This window comes from Rhinatrema bivittatum, unplaced genomic scaffold (genome assembly GCF_901001135.1).
Source record: "Rhinatrema bivittatum unplaced genomic scaffold, aRhiBiv1.1, whole genome shotgun sequence".
Lineage (NCBI taxonomy): Eukaryota > Metazoa > Chordata > Amphibia > Gymnophiona > Rhinatrematidae > Rhinatrema > Rhinatrema bivittatum.
Genome location: NW_021821098.1, coordinates 22,710 through 44,667, shown reverse-complemented (window position 1 = coordinate 44,667; position 21,958 = coordinate 22,710). Strand labels below are relative to the sequence as shown.

Below are 21,958 nucleotides of genomic sequence, written 5' to 3'. Positions count from 1 at the left end.
CTGCCATTGATCATGTCTTCTGATTCTGGCTCTGTCCCTTGCCTTGTCTACGCCTACGCTGTTTGGGCCTTCCTTGCCTCTTCAGGTCAACAGCATGAAGTCCGACCTCGCTCCCTTGCTGATCATAGGCACGCCTCTCTACTACCTCTCCGGGAGACCCTGTGAGGCCCACCTAAGTCCAAACGGCCCGGGTCCCTATGGGCTCCACCCAGGGGGACCTCAGGCTTCCAGTGGTGAAGCTCATCCTAGCCTCTGTCTCCTCCTGTGCTCTGTCCCCTGGGGGCAGGTGCTCACTGGTCTCTACCAGGGAGCCTTTCTCCACTGCTCCAGGACAAGGGTCCACCTCCAAGCACGACACTGAGCTCTGTCTGGATGATAAGTACCCGGGGTCTTCTTAATAGAAAGTAAATATAAGATTTTCTGGATTGGAGGAAAAGCTGTTTCCAGAATTTGCAAGACATCTTTCATGTAGATCTTTAACATTTCCAAAGGAGAAATCAGTGAGGAAAGTTTACTATTCACAAATTAAGATTTTTCAAAACATTTTCCAGATTTTCAAATCTATGGGAAACTAACAGAAAATCTGAAATTTCAATTGCAATTTGCAATTTGTAAATGCTGATCTTGATTCAAATTTTTGGAATGAATATCCAGTGTAACAAAAACCAATGATGACACAGACTGTTCAATAGAAGCCGTAACACCCCATAGACTGTCCGGGGTCACCAAATTAGGTTTAATAACAGCAGATCTAACCTGAAGTGAACCTCCTGTAGATTGGCACCCGAAACCCCATACACTGAGGGAGTCTCACCCAACACTCGCACTCCAGACGCATCGCCACCAACAAACCTCTCAGGTTCCTATCATGCTACTTTTGATTTTACATTTTATTCATGTTGCCAAAGATCTACTCAGAATGTCTTAAAGTAACATCAGCTCCTGGAAAATCAAATTATTCTGCTTGGAATAATTCTACTGCTGAAGTTTATTTGGCTCAGTTAGACCCTGTATAGATCCACAACTACACTGTAAAGATTTTATGAGGAAAAAGATATATGGTTTAATGATGTGGGATTGAGTCCCCTCTCCCTCTGGCTCTCTCTATACCTTGGTTAGCTCACTCTACTTCTCCATGTTTACCCAACTGTCTCTTGCCCCTTTGAAAGCTTTCATGTAATGCCCTCCACTGCAGGTAATTTCGAAATACTAAGTAAGCACATCAAGATCTTGTTCAGATAAAAAAATGCTATATAAGTTGAGGTTATTACTATTGTGGTTATGGTAAAGATCAGAATATCTTCTATAAGACAAGTGCAACAATTGGTCAGCAAATCCTCCAGTTTGTAAGTTTGTACACAAGAACATATGAACATAAAAAGTGCCATGCCGAGTCAGACCAAGGGTCGATGGAGTCCAGCATCCTGACTCTGAAAGCAATCAATCCAAACCTCTAGAAAGTATCCAGCAGATCCCAAAGAGTAGAATCATTTCTTGCTGCCCACTCCCAGGAATAAGTAATGTATTTCCCCATGTCTAAAGGCTGTTTATGGGCTTTTCATCTAGAAACTTGTCCAAACCCTTTTAAGCCCAGTTATGCCAGATGCCTTGATGCATACTCTTAACAAAATAAATTACACATCTTAAATGTACATCTCTACAATTTGTTTTAAATCGGCTACCTGTTAGTTTCATGGAGTGTCTCCTAGTCATACTATTTGTTACGATGCTGCTTGTGGACCCCATCCCGCGAGCAGCCTCTCACCTGCCCGACACCATGCCGGCCCGATGTCTTCTTGCGGCCTAGGCCACCCCAGGCCACTGCTGCCACTCCTGTGTGGCCTGATACCGCTGTACGCGGCAAGAGGAGCCGCCGTTCTTCACAGCACAGAAGCCACCCCCGGGACACCTTCGTCGCAGGAGCTCCTGCCGTCTTCATACTCTTCGCGGCATGGAGCCACCGCCGCCGGAACGGAAGCCGCTGTTTCTTCATCTTCATGCGGCTAGGAAGCCGCCACCAACGCTCCTCTTTGTGGCCCCGGTGCCACTGCCAACTTCTTCCATCTTTGTGGCAGGGACGCTGCTGCCTGTTCCTGCCTCCGCAGTGTGCTGCAGCAATCAAAAAAGCAAAAAGAATGTTAGGAATTATTAGGAAAATGTCATTGTTCTGTCCCCATTAAATGGGTACATATTATGTTTAGGTAGTGCAGCTCACCTGTGTTTGTCACAGCCCCTTCCTTCCTAGTAATGTGACACCTTATGTAACCCAGCTCAGAAGTCTGAGAGCCCTGCTTTAAAAAGGGAGTATGCCTTTAACAAATGCCCCCTCCCTTCAGGTTCCTTCCTGAGTCACTGGGTCCAGGGCTTTCTGCTATTGGTTCACGCCCTTAGCTCAGCCTGAGGAGATTTTCTCCCTACTCATTTCTATTACGGTGGTTTAGTTCCAGCCAAGCCAGCAGCAGACATACATGCCTGTAACCGGCAGTGGCGTAGCCACGGGTGGGCCTGGGTGGGCAGCTGCCCACCCAATTTAGACCCAGGCCCACCCAACTGACACCAGAACTGCAAGGCTGTCGCGGGATCCCATCCCCGCGACAGTGAAGAGGAGAACCCATGCCTGGCGCGCCATCACGGCACACGTGGGGAAGCGGTCCTACAACCATATGGCCGACCGATCTTCCTGTTGGGGGGGGGAGGAGAGCGGAAGCGCCGCGCACAGTTTCTCTTCCTCCCCCCAGAGCAGGAAGATCAGCTGGCCTCTACTGCTGCCACTGGCCTCCTGCTATCTTCGGGCCGTATGGCCGACCAATCTTCCTGGTGGGGGGGGGGGGGAGGAGAGCGGAAGCGCCGCGCACAGTTTCCGCTTCCTCCCCCCAGAGCAGGAAGATCAGCTGGCCTCTCCTGCTGCCACTGGCCTCCTGCTATCTTGGGGCCGTATGGCCGACCGATCTTCCTGTTGGGGGGGGGGTGAGGAGAGCGGAAGCGCCGCACACAGCTTCCGCTCCCCCCCCCTCCCCAGCAGGAAGATCGGTCAGCCATACGGCCCCAAGATAGCAGGAGAGGCCAGCTGATCTTCCTGCTCTGGGGGGAGGAAGCGGAAACTGTGCGCGGCGCTTCCGCTCTCCTCCCCCCCCCCCCAACAGGAAGATTGGGTCGGCCATACGGCCCGAAGATAGCAGGAGGCCAGTGGCAGCAGGAGAGGCCAGCTGATCTTCCTGCTCTGGGGGGAGGAAGCGGAAACTGTGCGCGGCGCTTCCGCTCTCCTCCCCCCCCCCAACAGGAAGATCGGTCGGCCATACGGCCCGAAGATAGCAGGAGGCCAGTGGCAGCAGGAGAGGCCAGCTGATCTTCCTGCTCTGGGGGGAGGAAGCGGAAACTGTGCACAGGCTTGAATGTGTATGTGAGGATGAGAATGGGAGCCTTGTGTGTGTGTGGGTGAAAATCGGACCCTGGGTGTGTATGGGAGTGAGAATGGAGTCTTGAATGTGTGTGGGTGATAATGGAAGCTTGAATATGTGGGTGAGGATGGAAGCTTGAATATGTGGGTGAGGTTGGAAGCTTGAATGTGTGTATATATGGGTGAGAATGGGAGCCTGGGTTTGTGTGTGTGGGTGAGAATGGAAGCTTGAATATGTGGGTGAGAATGGAAGCTTGAATATGTGGGTAAGAATGGGTGCTTGAAAGTGTGTATGTGTGGGTGAGAATGGGACCTTAAATGTGTGTATGTGTGGGGGAGAATGGGTTTGTGTGTGTGGATAAGAATGGGTGCCTGGATGTGCGTCTGTGTGTGCATAAGAATATAAGCCTGGGGAGGGGTGAGAAAGTGAGAGCTTGTATGTGTGTCTGCAGAGAATGTGAGCTGGGGGGGGGGGGAGAGCATATGAGAGTGAGAGCCTGAGTGTGTGAGGGAGTCTGTGAGAGAAAGCATTTATGTATATATGTGTGTGTGTGGAAGGGAAGAAGACAGTAGTAGAAAAGACACTGAAGAGGAATTAGGAAATGAGCGACAAGGGAAAAAATGGGAAAGAGAGACCAGGACCAACTGATTAGAAGAATACAAAGATCAGACAACAAAGGTAAAAAAAAAATAATATATATATATATATATAGAGAGAGAGAGAGAGAGAGAGAGAGAGATGTTAGCAATTTAAATATGTCATCTTTGGGAATGTGCATTCTTATATTTTTGTATTTTGCTCTTTCTTAAGTATTCCACTGTTCAGACATTTTAGTTTCTCAGGCTTTCTATTTTGGTTTTATCTACATGTTTCTGTTTCTAATTTATAGTCTCTTATTTCTATATTAGGTAAGGGTCGGTCTCAGTTTTGCCTGTTTGTGACAGAAATGAGTATTTCTAGCATATAGTTTCTCTGTAGTAGTAGTCCAGCCTGTTCTGTTATTCCCGTAGGTGATGTATTAATGTTCTAGGGCCTGGTGTAGTGTTTGCATTGCTGCTTTTTCATAAGGTTGCTGTTTGAATCCTGAGAGTCAGTGCTGTGATTGTTTGGCAAGGTTCCAGATGCCTCTTTCTTTGCAAGAGTTTGTTACTTCACAAAATAGCAGTGGAGGGTTATTTTTTGCTGAGATTACCCCAGAATTTGAATTTTTTTTTTCATGTTACTTGTAATGTGAATTGCCCTAGCTTTGCGCTGCACCTGTTCTGATGATTAATTATATTTTATTGTATTTATGAAGATTTATGGGTTTCTGCAAAGATGGTTCATGAAAGAATACATTAATTTTTGTTTTATTATATGATTGGATTTGATTGTTTTCTATACTTGAAATAATTGAAGTAAATTATTTTAAAGTTTCATACATGACACATAATGGCTGTTGCAAACTACTTAGAAAGCCATTCTAGGGTGCAGTATATGGCATTATTTATCAGTAAGAAAACAACTAGTAGACCTGCATGCCTTGTGCCCACCTATGTTAACCTTGTGCCCACCCAAAAAATCAATTCTGGCTACGCCACTGGTAACCGGTATCCAAAAACAGCTTTTTACGTTCTGCCCACTGCTTCATTAGAAGACTAATCAGCCTCAACCCCACGTTCTCTTTCCCTGCGTCCCTCGAATCTACACCTTCCTTCCCCTGCCTTCTCCAGCTGCAAGGATCTCTGTCAGTGTCACAGAAGTTTGAAGCATCTCTCGTAAGTAGTTATGAATTAGCTTTACAATAAAGATTTCAAACATAAAGATCTTTGTGCGAGGACTGATTAGGTGGAACGTTGGCTGCTTTGAATGAGGGAACTTAGAAGTTTCTGTGAAACAAAACAGTAACAAAGCTGTACAGTGAATGGCTGTGCAGTTCACAACTGTACAGTCATAATGCCTCTTTATCGCTCCATGGTGAGACCGCACCTTGAATACTGTGTACAATTCTGGTCGCCGCATCTCAAAAAAGATATAGTTGCAATGGAGAAGGTACAGAGAAGGGCAACCAAAATGATAAAGTGGATGGAACAACTCCCCTATGTGTTTGGGTACTTGCCAGAATCTTGTGGCCTGGATTGGCCTGTGTTGGAAACAGGATGCTGGGCTTGATGGACCCTTGGTCTGACCCAGCATGGCAATTTCTTATGTTCTTAACCTTGTCCGAGTCTTCCAAGTTGTTGCATCTGTCGGTCTCAGACGGCTTCGACCCTTGTGCCTCACCTTTTGTCTCTGTTCTCCCCGCTAGCCTTGCGAAGATGGCTACCGCCGCGTCTGCAAGCCGCGTTATCCGGCGTCCCCGGAATGGCTATGGCAAAGCCTCACGCCATGTTTCTGCTAAGGGCCTCCCAGGGTGCACGCCACCCACGTCTTTATCCACGTCATGGCGGGAACCTTGGGGGCATCCCCCTCGAGTGACGTCATACCATCCGGGTATTTAGTCTGCGCTTGTTTGCTAGCTCATTGAGTTAGCAAGAATTGGACTTGTCTGGTCTAAGCTACTCTGCCGCTTCCATGCTGCCGCTGGAAGCTCTCTCTCTGCCCTTCGGGGTATTCTCTAACTTGGGTACCACTCCTTGGGGGCCCTTTGCTTTCTTTCAGGTGCCTTTCTGGGATCAGGTACTCGCTCCTCGAGGGCCTGCTCTCCCTGCCTCGGTGCCTGTAACCATCTACTTCTGCCTGGTGGAATCGTCAACCTTACAGCTACCATCTAGTGAGTAATCTAATTCTCAGTCTGTCTCATCTACAGCGCTCCTGTGCTGGGAACCTACACCTGGATCTCCCTATACCATCTCGTGAGACTGGTCCCCTCTGCCGAGGGTCCTTGGACTGCTACCTCTGAATCACCTCACTACTGCCACCTCTGGTGGTATACATCAGCTGTATAATAAAAGACAAAACTCTGTGTTTGTGCCCAGTACTGTGGCTCCCCACGGGGCTCCTCCCCATGGGCGTGGTCATCCCCCACAGTACCCAAGAATCCACAGAAACACCTCAAAACCATAACAGATTGCTAACTCCATGGATTTGGCTCAGTTCACCGCATTGCAGGCCATTCCAGGCCTGGCCCAGAGAATCTATGAACAACAGAACTCGCTGGAGAACGTGACTGCTGCATTTAACCAGATGCACGCACAGATGAATTCACCAACCACCACAGGTAAAGAAGTTACACCGCCAGAAGTGACGGTCAAGACAATTGTTCCTTTATCTGCTCCAACACGCTTCTCAGGGGAAGTTTGGAAATGTAGAGGATTTATCAACCAATGTTGCATTCATTTTTCCCTTCAACCTAATCATTTTCCTACAGCCTATGCCAAGACCACTTACATCTTGTCTTATCTGGACGGAAGAGCGTTGGCTTGGGCCTCTTCACTGTGGGAGTGCAATGACCCTATCTTACATGATCTTGCCAGGTTCCTTGAACTGTTCAGATCCGTTTTCGATGACCCTGCCCGGCACACGACTACAGGATCTTCGTTGGTTCACCTGAAGCAAGGTAATAAACCTTTATCAGACTTGCCCAGCAATAATTTGGCTGGATAAGTGAGAAGCGATCCAGGGGCATTCCAGAGAGAAGCTGAGTTAGCCGGATAAGTTACCAGTTAACTCTGATATTCAGAGGTAGCCAGATAACTTATCTATCTACCTCTGGTCGTCCTGAACAGCTGTCCTAAAGTTAGCTGGATAAACTCATACGGTTAACTTTAAGATAACCAGATATATTCAGCGGTGCGGCTCACTCAGTGCCAGATTCTCACGTTTGTCTCCTCGTGCTATGTGCATTTTCTGCAGGCTCAGCCAGCTGCTGTATGCAATATGCATGTGCAAGTGCATGCTGGTGCTGCTACTGCTTGTTATTACACTACACTGACTTAGAATCATTCTCCCTCCCCATTCTTTTAGTCAGGATGGAAGGGCGGATACCTGCTGGCATTCATCATTCCTCCCACCCTACAGCACTTTCCCATTGGCCATATGACCCTGCCTCCTAACACTCTACCCCTGGCCCTCACCATTAGTTGGTGGGAATGGCTACATCAGAATACAATTTCAAACTCTGCAAAGTGGAAACCTGTCTCAGTACTCTAATCCCTCAAACATTTCTACTGCTGCATGGGACTGGGGGGAAGGATTGACTCATTGAAATACCAACATTAAATAAAAACAAATTATGATTGCTACAAGGTTCACAGCAATAATAATAATGGTAATAAAGATCTCACAGACAGAAACTGCAGCAGCTACTCGATTAAAAGATGACTACCACCCAAAAAAGAGATCTAGGCGTCATAGTGGATAACACATTGAAATCGTCGATTCAGTGTGCTGCGGCAGTCAAAAAAGCAAACAGAATGTTGGGAATTATTAGAAAGGGAATGGTGAATAAAACAAAAAATGTCATAATGCCTCTGTATTGCTCCATGGTGAGACCACACCCTGAATACTGTGTACAATTCTGGTCGCCGCATCTCAAAAAAGATATAATTGCGATGGAGAAGGTACAGAGAAGGGCAACCAAAATGATAAGGGGAATGGAACAGCACCCCTATGAGGAAAGACTAAAGAGGTTAGGACTTTTCAGCTTGGAGAAGAGACAGGGGGGATATGATAGAGGTGTTTAAAATCATGAGAGGCCTAGAACGGGTAGATGTGAATTGGTTATTTACTCTTTCAGATAATAGAAAGTCTAGGGGACACTCCATGAAGTTAGCATGTGGCATATTTAAAACTAATCAAAGAAAGTTATTTTGCACTCAATGCACAATTTAACTCTGGAATTTGTTGCCAGAGGATATGGTTAGTGCAGGTAGTATAGCTGTGTTTAAAAAAGGATTGGATAAGTTCTTGGAGGAGAATCCATTACCTGCTATTAATTAAGTTGACTTAGAAAATAGCCACTGCTGTTAAAAGCAACGGTAACATGGAATAGACTTAGTTTTTGAGTACTTGCCAGGTTCTCTTGGCCTGGATTGGCCACTGTTGGAAACAGGATGCTGGGCTTGATGGACCCTTGGTCTGACCAGTATGGCATGTTCTTATGTTCTTAGGTGAATTTTAAAAGCCCTGTGTGTGCCAAAGTCGAGAGATATGCACACAAGTTGGGCCGGCGCGCTCCGAGCGGATTTTATAAGCCGCTCGACAATGCATGTATCTCTCGCTACACGCACAAGTCAAAAGTTTTGAAAAAGGGGCGGGGTGTGAGCATGGTCTGGGCAGGGCATGGGCATGTTAGGAGAAGGCCAAGAGGTGTACGTCTAAATACGCATACAAGCGCATGCTGGGGTTCCCTGATGTGTAACTTTACTACTGCTGTGGATGGTAAGTAATAAAATAAAAATTTCTAGGCTAGTCAGTGGGATTTTAAGGGTTGGTGCTAACAGGAGGAAACGGAGGCTATTAAATTAGGGGGGGTTTCAAGTCCTATTCCTAAACTGGGTGAACTGGGAACAAACTAGGAAAATGGTGAATGGCATCTGCATGCATCCCTTATAAATTCCCCCCACTTACGTGGTAGAAGCGGCATTTGTGTGCATCCATTTAAAATTGGACACACATGAATGCGCATCCAGGCTATTTTATAATTTATTTATTTATTTATTTAAGAGTTTTTTATATACCGGGGCACGTTAAAAAATATACGCGCATATGTTATAAAATGGATGCGTTTCTGAATGCGAGCCCGCAAACATGCGGACGTGTGTTTGTGCGCTTATTTAAAAGTTACCGTCTAAGAGCATAATCTTCAGCTGTCAGTTTTCCAGCTCTGCCTTGTTCCCTCAGCATTAACCACTTTTAGAAACAATAACAAAATATATAATAAATATTTTTTAACAAAAAGTAACAATCTGGATAATCTACTGCCACAGAGACTGCACTCCCTCTGAGACATCCAGAGCAAACAAATTGGCAATCACTTGAAAGGTACAAGCAGAGATGGCAGGGAAGCTGAGAGCAAAACTCAGCCTTTCCTTGAATGCCAGGTTCAGAGAGAATGTGCCCCTGGAGGATGTAGGAAGCCTCTCAGGTCCTCCAGAAAAAAAAAATACTCATGATAAAACACAGACCCTCCTTATCTTGTGTGCTTCCTTCGGTTGCTATTAGTTTATCAAAGCAGAAGACTGCAATAAAGTTGCAGCTCCTGCCTTTTTTTTTTTTTTTTATAATGCTAGCTATGATTGGTTCTTTCTCTTTGCGACTTCAGTAGTTTTTCCATCACAAAAGTAGCTAGATTGGGCTACTCCCCCCCCCCCCCATTATGTGGAAAGAATATTTTTGTGCAGGTTGGGCGACTGGGCAGCTTAGTGTTAGCAGCTCTTTACGTTGCTGAGACCTTTTTTCTTTGCCTCGGGCAGCCCAGCCAGCAGTCGCAGAGTGATGACTCATCGGCAGCAGCCAATCAAAGGTGACCGGAAAGCAGGATAGTTGCAGAGGGCGACTGTGAATGCAGACCACGGCAAGAAGAGGAAGATATGTGTAATCTTATAGAGGACGATCTGTTTTAGCATTCTGTTTTCTGCTTTTTACCTCAGTGCTGCTTGTAGGTTTTGAGAAAAAAAAAGCTTTTTACGTTTGACCCTGAACCTGCTGTTAACTGCTGAATTCTCTCCTCATCTCCTCCCGGAGCTGCTGCCCTCCCCATTTTTCCTGCTAAAGCCTCTTAACCCAGCTGCTGCCTAGGAACGGGAAACAGAGGTAAGAGGCAAGATTAAGAGAATAAGTTTGTTTGTTTGTTGTTTTTTTTTTTTTGCCTCATTCAGGAATAGCTTCCTGGGAGAAGGAAGAAAGAGAAAGGCACTGTAGGATAGGTGGAGGACAAGATGGGGATTGAAAGGGGTTGGGGGGTGGGGAAGAGAATGTTTACCTCTGTCAGGAAGGAAAGAGGAATGTGGGGGAGTGAGGGGCAGAGAGGGCATGTGGGATGAGGGTCAGAAGAGGGAGGAGCAGAGGGGAAGTGTGATGGAGAGAGAAGGGAGTGGGGTGAGAGACAAAAAGAAAGAGGGGGAAAGTAAAGAGAGTATGGGGGAGGGGGGGCATGAGTAGAGTATGAGAGGCAGAGAGGGGAGCAGGGCCAAGATTAGCTTTCTTGTGCTCCTCTGCAAAGAACTATTGTGCCCCTCTCCCCTTCCTGCCCCCCTCCATGCGTTTAGTTTCTGTCCCATGCCTGAAAAAAAAAAAAGCTCTGCTCCCTCCAGCGATCTAAACTTTAAAAACTGATTTGGGTTTATTGGATGTATTAATTGTCTTTTATTGTACTGTTTTCCTTATATTACTACATCAACTACATCCTGCTTTAGGAGATGTGCATCAGAATATTTTTTTTTGTTTTAAGTATGCCTGTTTGTTTTATGTTGTTGAATTATACTGACTTGTCTTCAGTTACATTGGTAATGCTATTGTAAACAATTCTTTATATTTTTGCAGGGAGGAGAGGCGCACAAACATTTTCCACTTTCTCATATTTACACATTCTCTAACACACATTCATTCTCTCACTCGCTGCTCACTCACACACTTCCTATATCTTATAGACACTCATTCTCACAAGCACACTCTTCTCTTCCTAATTTTCATTAAAGGACCATAATGCTTTCTCCCTCACTCATTTGCTGTCCCTCCCTCCCTCCCTCACTCCTCTCTCCCTCCCTCACTCCTCTCTCCCTCCCTCCCTCACATGCTCTTTCACATACACACTCTCTTTCACATACACACTCTCCCTTTCTCTCACATACACACACTCTCATTCACATACATACATGCACTATAGAATGGGCTACACAGGTACACTGCCTCCTGGCTTCTTTTGAGTGCCACCCCCTACTCCTGGTTCTGCTTCAGGATTCCTACAGCAACGAAATATCTAATATATGGCTCCTGCAGTCCTGGAAGTAGGTCTTGTAAGAACAATGTGCCGGATTTTAAAAGCCCTGCGCGTGTAAATCCGGCCGGATTTACGTACGCAGGGCACTTGCGCGCCGGCGCGCCTATTTTGCATAGGCCGCCGACGCGCGTAAGTCCTGGGGCTTCGTAAAAGGGGCGGTTCGGGGCGGGTCCGGGGGTGTGGCACCGGCCCGGGGGCGTGGTCGAGGCCTCCGGACCAGCCTCCGGGTCGGGTGATGGCGCGCCAGCAGCCCGCTGGCGCGCGCAGATTTACACCTGCTTTCGGCAGGCGTAAATCTGCCAACAAAGGTAGGGGGTGGGTTAGGTAGGGGAAGGGAGGGGAAGGTGAGGGGAGGTGGAAGGAAAATTCCCTCCGAGGCCGCAGGCAGCGCGTGCCAGGCTTGGCGCGTGCAGGTGGCACTAATGTGCACCCCCTTGCGCACGCCGACCCCGGATTTTATAAGATACACACGGCTACACGCGTATCTTATAAAATCCAGCGTACTTTTGTTCGTGCGTGCGTAAATTTATAAAATCTGCCCCAATGTGTAATATACTGGGCACTGCAGCAGCCATACTTTAGTGGCGAAAAACAAAAACAAAACAGACACCACAAGTATAGAGGAGCCAAACTTTAGGACTTAAGAACATAAAACTTGCCATACTGGGTCAGACCAAAGGTCCATCAAGCCTAGTATCCTGTTTCTAACAGTAGCCAATCCAGGTCAGAAGTACCAGACAGTATCCCCAGGGGTAGATAGATCCAATCTGCTTACCCCAGGGATAAGCAGTAAGCAGTGAATTTCTGTAGTTCTATCTTATTAATGGTTTATGGACTTTTCCTCCAGGAATGTCCAAACCCTTTTTAAATGCTTCATTTAAATGCATCTACACTAATAACTTTCAGCATTTCCTCTGGCAATGAATTCCATAGCTTAATTATGTTTTGAGCAAACAACTGATTAATGTTTAACTTGTTCCATTCGACTCATTATTTTATACACATCTATCATATCTCCCTTCATCAATCTCTTCTCCAAACTGAAGAGTTCTAACCTCTTTAGCCTTTCTGCATAGGGTAAGAGTTCCATCCCCTTTATCATTTTGGTTGCCCTTCTCTGAACCTTTCTAATTCTGCTATTTTTTTGTTTGTTTGTTTTTGAGATTTGGCCAATACTGCATACAGTACTCAAGATGAAGACACACCATGGAACATTACAGAAGCTTTATGATATCCTCTATTTTTATTCTCCATTCCTTTCATGATAATTCCTAGCATTCTATTTGCTTTCTTGGTGGCTGCTGCACACTGAGCAGAATATTTCAATGTATTATCAACAATGATGCCTGGATGCTTTTCCTGAATGGTGCATTGTGTAACTATAATTTGGGTTACTCTTCCCTAAATGTATCACTTTACACTTGTTCCCATTACATTTAATTTGACCTTTGCATACTAAGTCTCCCAGTTTTGCAAGGTCCTCTTGCAGTTTCTCACAATAATCTTGTGATATAACAACTTTGAATAATTTTGTGTCATTGGCAAATTTGATTACCTAAATTGTTGTTTCCATTTCCAGGTCATTTATAAATATATTAGAAAGTAGTAGTCCCAGAACAGATTCCTGTGGCACTACACTACTCACCTTTCTCCATTGGGAACATTTACCATTTAGCCCAACTCTGTTTTCTGTCTTTTAACCAGTTTGCAATCCACATTCCCTGTACGTACCAGGATCAGTCCAGACTGCTGGGTTATGCCTCCCGTCCAGCAGATGGAGTCAGAGAGAAACTGAAAAGTCACCACCTATATACCCTGGTGCGCCCCCCTGCGATCCTTCAGTATATCTCTGACTCCAGCAGATGAGAGAGCATAACCTGTGGTCCTGATCTACTGAAAAAAAAACAAACACAGAAAGTTTATTGAGAGGAGTGAGGTGCTCCACTATTTCAGGTTTGATTGAAGTTATCTAAGAGGCAACTGTGACTAGAACTCGAGAAAAGCTGAAGTGAGGAGCCATAGCAGGCAAGGCAGGGCTCTGCCCTGAAGCCTTTCCCCGGAGTACATTTTGCCCAGCCCAGTGAGAGGAGGGGGAGTATTCATCGGTGGGCCGGTCACTTTCCCCCTCCGCCTCCAGAGAAGCCCATCCCTCGGAGAAAGTTGGCAGAAGGAGTTTCTCCTTTCTGCAGGCTCCAAGCGTTTTCAAAGTTTGTAAAAAAAAAAAAAAAAAAAAAAAAAGTGCTGCATTGCTAGCTGCCGCGGAAAGCGCTGTTGATTTGAAAAAAACAAAACGAGGTGTTTTTACTAATTCCTTGCCTGCTGTACTCTCTGGGTCTCCGGAGGGGGTGGCCTGCCACCCGTCCCTGTTTCGCGCCGTTTCACGCTCATTTCGCTTCAGGGCAGTGCCCAGGGGACTCGTGTGTGTCGCGTGCGGGGAGTTGGGGCTCCAGCTCTCACGTGAAGGCCTCTGTTCCCGGTGCATTCCCGGGGATGAGGGGCCTTCGCGGAGAGCAGCCCTGATCGAGAAGTCACTCCCTTCGCGGCTGATCTCCTCGGGTGGGAGCGTTCCCGAGTGCGGAGGCGGCGGCCATTTTGGATCGCGCGGCGGCCATTTTAAATCGACCCGGTCGTGAAATGGAGCTGTCAGATGAGGATGATGGTCCCCTCTCCCCACCGGAGTTAAGTCCTCCCAGAGGGGAGAAGGGAGTCGCCCAGATCTCTGGTCAGGCCAGATCAATTTGTGACAAGAGAAAGGGGGAGAATGCCAAAAAAGGGTGAGGAAAGAAGAGGGGATAATGTAGTTCAAGGATACTTGCAGGAGCAGTGTATGACGTGAATGTTGGGGAAATGAGGGATGTGGATGCTTGAAGGAGATGTGATGCAAAACAGGATGAATGCTTCTGGGGGCAGTGTCATGAAAAGGGATTAATGCTGCAAGAGTTGGGGGGGGAGGGGGAATAGCAGAAAGAGAAGCTTGGGGAAGGTGGTTTCTCTCCCCATCTCCCTGAAGTCAGCAATGCAAATTGGACTATGTTGCACTTTATTCCTTCCCAAGGTCCATGCTGCCACCTGTTCTGTAATAGGTATGAGGGAACCAAGACTTGGATGAGGGAAACAGAGGGAGGGAACGAGGGCTGGGATAGGGTGTTGTATGAGTCATGTAGGGGGTGTAGAGAGGCATGAGCGAGACTGGGTTGGGGACAGAAGGGGGTTCAAAAGAATGGAAAGGAGTGTGAGAAAGCTAGGGGAAAAGGGTATGTAAGCAAGAAAGTCAGTGGTGGTGATTGGGGAGAGAGTGAAAAAGTAGAAATGGTGATGAAAGGATGTGTGGTGAGTAGAAGATAAAGGGAGGGAGCAGCGTATCACTAGTTGTACAAAGGGAAGTGTTAATGTTGGAGCCGCAGAGCCCCTATCATTGTTATTGAAGCATTTAGGGAACGTTATAGTGGTGCTGCCAAGAGAGACACTGGTAGAAACAAAATAAGGAATTGAGAGATACTGATTTGGATAAGAGAGAGAGACAGCTATTGGGCACAGTATGATGGAGAGAAAGAAGGAGATGCTGGTCACAGTGTGGGAGGATTGAGAAAGATGCTGGTAGGGCAGGATGGGGAAATTGAAAAAGAGGAGGATTGAGAGAGAGATAGACAAGTAAGGGACAAGCTGGGAGAATTGAGGGAAGCTAGTGGGAACAGGATGTGATTGAGAGAGACTGGTGAGGACAAGTTTTGGGGATTGACAGAGACTGCTGAGAACAGAATGGGGTTGAGAGAAAGCAGTAGGGACAGGGTGAGAGGACTGAGAGAGGGAGAGATGCTTCTTGGTACATGGACACCCTGATATTCTGTTACACTCCACCAATCTGATCTTTCCTATCTTTTTGATACAATTTTTGTACCCTGGTATCATGGTGTCTTATTGGTTATCCTTCTTCCATCAGGTCTCTGAGATGCTAATTATATCTATCTCTTCATCCAATACTATACACTCTTAACTCTCCAACCTTATTTTTTTAGACTTCTGGTATTTGTATACAGACATTTTAAAGTATGTTTTTGTTTGTATTGATAGGGGTAATTTGGAATATTTCTGCTCTCTCTTCTTTACTTAAAGTCACCTGATTCATTTTGGCATTTATTTCAACCTCTCTACTGGTATGCCCTAGGTTCCCTGTTTTCTTAGTATCTTTCAAGATACATCATTCCGAACCATGCACTTCTGAGCGACTGTCAGCTGCCCACCCCCCACTTTCTTTGCCACTGGAATAACTCAAGTCATTTTGCTGACACAGCGATACTGCTCTGCCTATAGCCCACCCTGCTGCTCTCAACCTCGCTTTTGGCTATGCTGAAGCGACACATCAGCAGTTTGGAACCAGGAAAAAAATAATACTGCTGGGATCTACATTTGCTCCCTTATGTGGGCGTGCCTTATTTATTTATTAATGTATATAACCACATTCCTTTACAGTAAATGGCTTAAATCTGTTGTACTTCATGCTTATGGACCTTTGCTTGGCGCTCCTCTTCAGAAGATATCAGCTCCAGGTGCCACAGCCCAGCACCTTCTTGGTCTTCCCATGCTGGCCCATCACTGTGATCGGACCCGCCGGAAGGCAGGTACCCGATCACTGCCTCTAGGCCCCACACCGGGCCAATGCCGACTGCAGTCTGCTGCCCCTGCCCCCCTGGGGTGTCACCCCGAGCAATTGCATAGTATGCCCACCCAATAGCACTGGGCCTGGAGGATAATAGGGCTTGAGATGGTGGGGATGGGCGAGATGGGGAGACCATTGGGCACACTGTACATGGAGAAAGAAGATTGAGAAGGGGGAGTTGTAGAGGTGTTATGCTGAGGATGTATAGTCCCTATTGTTGCTTTTTTGTTTTCTTGCAACCCCATCCTCTGTCAAAACTGGTTAAAAAATGTAGTTGCTGAGGGGGTATCTTGCTATATTAGGATTTCAAATTAACGTTAGAAAGTCTTGACTTTTCCCAATTGGACTAAGAGTAATGCCAGAGTGTCCAGATGATGATGTGGTAAGGGAGGATTTCAATATTTATTGTATTTTTGCAGTTTTGTATATCTACCTGTTGACATACTGTAAATACACTACAAGTTTGTATGTTTTAATACATCAAAAATAAAATAATTGTTGAAAATTCCATTTATATTAGCTTTATTTGGTCCTCTGAAGATTGATCTGTGTTTGATCTTAAGACTTCCCTTTACTCAGTTACTTGGGCTACAAATCTATTTAAAATCTGGCAACAATAGCCAGAGGAAAACTTGCTCTCTGGCACTCTCCTGCGGCACTCAAGCCTAAGAAATTCTCACTTTTATTTTGCTTCAAGACGTACTCCGTAAGTAGGGAACCCGATGGAAATTTTAGAGCTGTGAGAAAACCGCTAGATTTGTAGCTGAAGTTGTTTAAAAAAAAAATGCTAAATTAGTTGCATGCACAGTTCTAAAGTCATTGTCTGGTTCAAAAGCTCAACAAATCCTAGTGACAAAATCGCTAAATTGACAACACAGCTCATACATGCCCACCCACCCATCCTGGAGAAAAAAACATTGGTAGCAGTATGATGACACAATCCTTTCATGAACTGCTTCTGCAGCCAGGCAATAAGAGGAGGACAGCAACCTTGCAGCTCCCCGGGTGCATTCTCCTCTGCCTTCTGCTCCTCCCTTGCAGGGTCCAACGTCGCATTTTGAATCGTACGGCTTAACGTGCAATGCTTGGGCCAGGCAAGGGAGGAGGAGGAGAACGTGCCCAGGGAGCTGTAAGTCTACTCCTCCTTTTCCTGTTTGACTGCAGGAGCAGTTAGTGAAGGGATGGCTGGGGGCGAGGGAGGGTGTTGAATGGAGTGAACTGGCTTTGGAAGAGGGGATAAGGGAAAGGAGGGATGGTGTTTCCTTTCCCACTCCCTCCCATTCTTTCTTCCTCCACCTGCATCCCTAGTCCTCCCTCTTTTCTCCTTTCCACCTCTCCATCCCGATCCCACCTTTCCTCATTCCCTTTCCCTCCCTGAATCCCCCATCCTTTTTCCTTCTCCTTTTCTGTGCCTCTGTCCTCCTCCATCCCTTATCTCTCTACCCCTCCTGCTTAAGATTCCGTCTTCATTTCCCTCCTCTGCAATCTCTTCCCATTCCTAGATCCCGGCTCCAATCACTAAAATCCATTTTCCTCTAAGAATCAAATAAATTAGCTAGATGCAGATATGATTATTTATATAAAGTAAAAAAAAAATGTACATAAGAACATGCCATACTGGGTCAGACCAAGGGTCCATCAAGCCCAGCATCCTGTTTCCAACAGTGGCCAATCCAGGCCACAAGAACCTGGCAAGTACCCAAAAACTAAGTCTATTCCATGTTACCATTGCTAATGGCAGTGGCTATTCTCTAAGTGAACTTAATAGCAGGTAATGGACTTCTTCTCCAAGAACTTATCCAATCCTTTTTTAAACACAGCTATACTAACTGCACTAACCACATCTTTTGCCAACAAATTCCAGAGTTTAATTACATTCTTTAAATTGCTAATTATGCAAAGTTATGCAAATTTGTCAATTGCCACAATCTTGCAAAATCTGCCGCAGGATCCTGGGGGCTCTGACCGTAGTTTCCTTTTCAAGCAGGACGCTTGCCGGAGCAGGGGTGCATGGCTTCCACCAGAACGCGTGCATTCTGGTCCCATTCCACACACACAATGTGGTGGTGTTCTCCGCCTTTCTCTGCAGCGAGGTTCAGTGATATTCCGAAGCTTGATAGGAAGAAGAGTATTGATGAGTAGAACTTAGCAATTAATGACAGACCATAGACTTAATCAGAAATCGTGGAAGTGGGAGAGAAGAGGCTGGGTTGTTTTTATTTTTCTTGTTTTTAGTGTGCATTGATGTTTAGATGAGTTTCATGGGTACTTTAAAGTAAATGAGTTAGTAATTCAGATTAGTAGAGATAAGAGAGACGCCGGTTTTGGGAGGTTTTTGGATATACTTCATAATTGCAAGAATCATAGGTGGTAACAGGAGATGAGAATCACTAGATCCACCCAGCATACCTGTTTGTGCCTGCCTACTCTGCTGCCATAGATGTGTTGGATATGTAGTGTTTTCCCTTCCTTGCTTTGTCATTAAGATCCCTTTTTATTAGAGATGTGAATCGGAACCAGAATCGGTTCGGATTTCAGTTCCGATTCACATCTCTACTTTTTATCCGTCCCAAACAAGCTTGAATTCTGCCACTGTTTTGGCTACTTGTATAACAGATTTTAAGCCCTGTGGGGATAGGGAAATACCTACAGTACTTGAATGTAATCTGCTTAGAAGTGCTGAAAAAAAGGGCAAAAAGCAGAATATAAAAATAAAATTCTATCTCCTCTGGTGGAAGTCCTTTTCCAAGGGACCATCACCACCTCAATGGAAAAGTATTTTCTTCCTTTCTTTTTGAGCCTCCCTCCCTTGTCCTGAAACTTCTCATCTATGCAAAATGCAGTCTGCTTAATATACATCTTTAGCTTTTTCATGTCATTTATTTCCTTTTATTGACTGTTTATATAAATAACAAATCTAGAAAAGAAGAGTACAAAATCCATGAACAAATCATGTACAAAGCCTTAAAAGATACTGATCCCTTAACCTCTCTGATCAGGAGATTAGAGGGGTTAGCTTGACCCCCTTGGATCTGCCAAACTTACTTGACATGCAGCATTATGATATTCACTAAAGATGATGATAGTGTCCGTAAAATCTGCAGTGTAACTATCACCCTTCCCTTAGAAGCTCAACTCACCAAAGGTTGGATTTGTCATGTATTTATTTTTCCATTTGCTCTGTAATAGGAGAGCGCTCTTGGTAGATTGGGTCTTGCAGTGCCTGTTGAACAATTCAGAATGAGGCTGTTAGGTCGGTTGCATGAGAGGGAATGCTTTGGTTGCTTCTATTGTTTGCATAAGATATATATGTGTTCATTTCGATCTGTAAATGAAATGAATCCTGATGTTTGGAATAACAACTTTTTGTCTTTCTTATTTGACAGGGACTTTTGCATGAAAATGTTACCGGAAATGGAGAGTATGTAAGAATGATCTGTGCAACTATTGTACGCTGGAGTTCTGTGATTCTTCTGGTGTGAAGACCCATATTATGCCTTTGGATAAAAATGCATGAACTTTAAAAGAAAATGGCATTCCAATTTAATTTTGCCATAGATGGTGCTGAAAAATTGGAACGTGTTTGTAAAACAGACGAAAGTCTGGGCTTTAGGGATAATCTCGCAGTGCCAGACAATAAGGAGGAATCTGTAAGGCAAAAGACACAGCTTGCAGTTCCTGAAAAGCAACAGCAGCAAGGTATGCATGCGCAGAAAGCAACCAGTGATATAGCTACAAGCAATCAAGAAATAAAAGAACCCGAGTCTGCAGAAAAGCAATCATGCCTAAAAATTGCCAAAGAGCATAGTGTTCCAAGAGATGTCAGTGGAGTATTGGAAAAAAAAGTTATGGAAGTCATGCCAGGTCTGCAGTGCGTCAGTGTTTCTGCATTGGAAGTATCTTTGCCCGACAGCAACAGGCATGCAGAAGACATAGTATCCAACACAGTGTCTTCCCAATCTGATCTCATCTCTGGCATCTATGAGGGAGGGCTGAAGATCTGGGAATGCACTTTTGATCTTCTAAATTATTTGGCGGATAAAGACATGCAGTTTGTTGACAAAAAAGTGTTAGATCTTGGCTGCGGAGCAGGGCTGCTGGGTATTACTGCATTAAAGCGAAAAGCAAAGGAAGTACATTTTCAAGACTACAATGGCACTGTCATTGATGAAGTGACACTGCCAAATGTGTTACTTAACAGTGATATTGAAGCAAAAGGGGATAATCGGGACCCTTATGAGCCCGGCTCAAAAAGATGTAAAAAATCAAGTGCAATTCAAGGACTGCTGTCTAGGTGCCGATTTTTCTCAGGTGAATGGTCGCAGTTCAGTCAGTTGGTTCAGAATGAAAAATATGATATCATTCTTACATCAGAGACCATTTACAATAATAACTATTATAGTGCTTTGCATAGCACCCTTGCTGCGTTACTGGATCGGAATGGCCTTATATATTTAGCTAGTAAAGCACATTACTTTGGAGTTGGAGGTGGTGTTCATCTTTTTGAGAAATTTGTGGAGGCAAGAAATATGTTCAGTGTTAAAACTGCCAAGGTCATTGATGAAGGACTTCAGAGGTTCATTATTGAAATGACTTTTAAAAATATCACATAGTTAATTTCTCTGCTTAAATGCATTAACTGGGGTCTGTTTTCAAGAGTTTTTATTTCCCAAAATGTATAGAAGAGATCAAAGGTTTTCAAGCTGCACATTTCTGAAATGATACAAAAAAAAAATATATATATATGGCACAAGAATACATTTCCATGGGACAGAGCCTAATATATATGAAGCCAAACTGAATGTGTGTTGGGATTTTTGGATCATACGAGAAAATGCAGTGGGTCGAATATTCCCAGATGTTTGCCTGCTGGTACAATTTAAAAAAAATAATAGAATGGAGGCCAGTATGTTTTTGATAAATTAACTGTTGAATTTTGTTTGTGGTTTTTTTTTTTTCTTCAATTGGAGAATTGTACATTTTTTGTGCTTATTGTCTTTTGAGTATATATTTAGCAATAACCATGACTTCCTTTTTTATTATTTTACATAAAACCAGTGGAATTAGCAGAAATCTGAAATTCGTGAGCAGTAGTTTCAGTTCTCAATGCTTCACCCTTAGCCCCTGATGCAGTAGCAAGGTTGAAGTCTTGACGATTTGCATTATTGTTCCCATGGTTAAAGCATGTGCTAACTCAATCTTAAGTGGGTGTTAATGTGTATCCAGTGCATGCATATGTACTCTTTCTTTTTTTGGTAGTTTGAAAGAGTATATTCTTAAAAACAAAATTATATATTTTAACATATTCCTAAAATAAAAATACCGTATTTTTCGCACTATAAGACGCACCTGACCATAGGACGCACCTAGGATTTAGAGGAGGAAAATTAAGAAAAAAAAAATTCTGTCCCCATGATGGGCTCTCCCCCCTGGTGGCCGTCCGTGGGATTTTTTTTTTGTTTTGTTTTTTTATAGTAAGGCAGAGAACATCCACACAGGTACTCACACTCACTGGTTTTCTGTCCCTCACATACATACATAGGCTCTTTCACATTCACTAGCTCTCTTCACATATACACATACCCACAGACAATCACACACTCAGACTCTCCCTCATACACATCTCTCTCACACCAGTTATTTTAAACTTTCATGACTGCTCCAGAGTTCAATAATAAATAGTCAGGGCTATATTACATTGATTAGGAGAGCAATTGCTCCTAATATTTCAACAGGTAGTCACTTAATCAGCACAGGCAGTAATTCTATTTGCTGGTCTGTGTCATGTGTCCTCCATCCCAGGCAGTATACCACCCCCATGACCCTCCAATACATCCAAACCACAACGAGTGAAGTTCTTACTTTGGACTGCAAGTGAGAGCCTCCGACGGCAGAGCCCGAGCTCCCCCGCCGGTTCCGGGTGCATCTCACTGCGAGGGTCGCCGCGGCGCAGGTCAGTCATCACCTGTTTGAACCGCGTGG

General features: G+C 45.0%; 1 protein-coding gene across 1 annotated transcript; it reads left to right on the top strand.

Annotated features, from left to right (window-relative positions):
* The first annotated feature begins 9,738 nt into the window (after window positions 1-9,738).
* LOC115082451 (histidine protein methyltransferase 1 homolog) lies at window positions 9,739-20,915 on the top strand. The gene is made up of 2 exons (XM_029586681.1): window positions 9,739-10,133; window positions 19,363-20,915. Exon 2 carries the CDS (start codon window positions 19,507-19,509, stop codon window positions 20,587-20,589), a length of 1,083 nt encoding a protein of 360 aa, XP_029442541.1. The 5' UTR covers window positions 9,739-10,133; window positions 19,363-19,506; the 3' UTR covers window positions 20,590-20,915.
* Window positions 20,916-21,958: the final 1,043 nt, after the last annotated feature.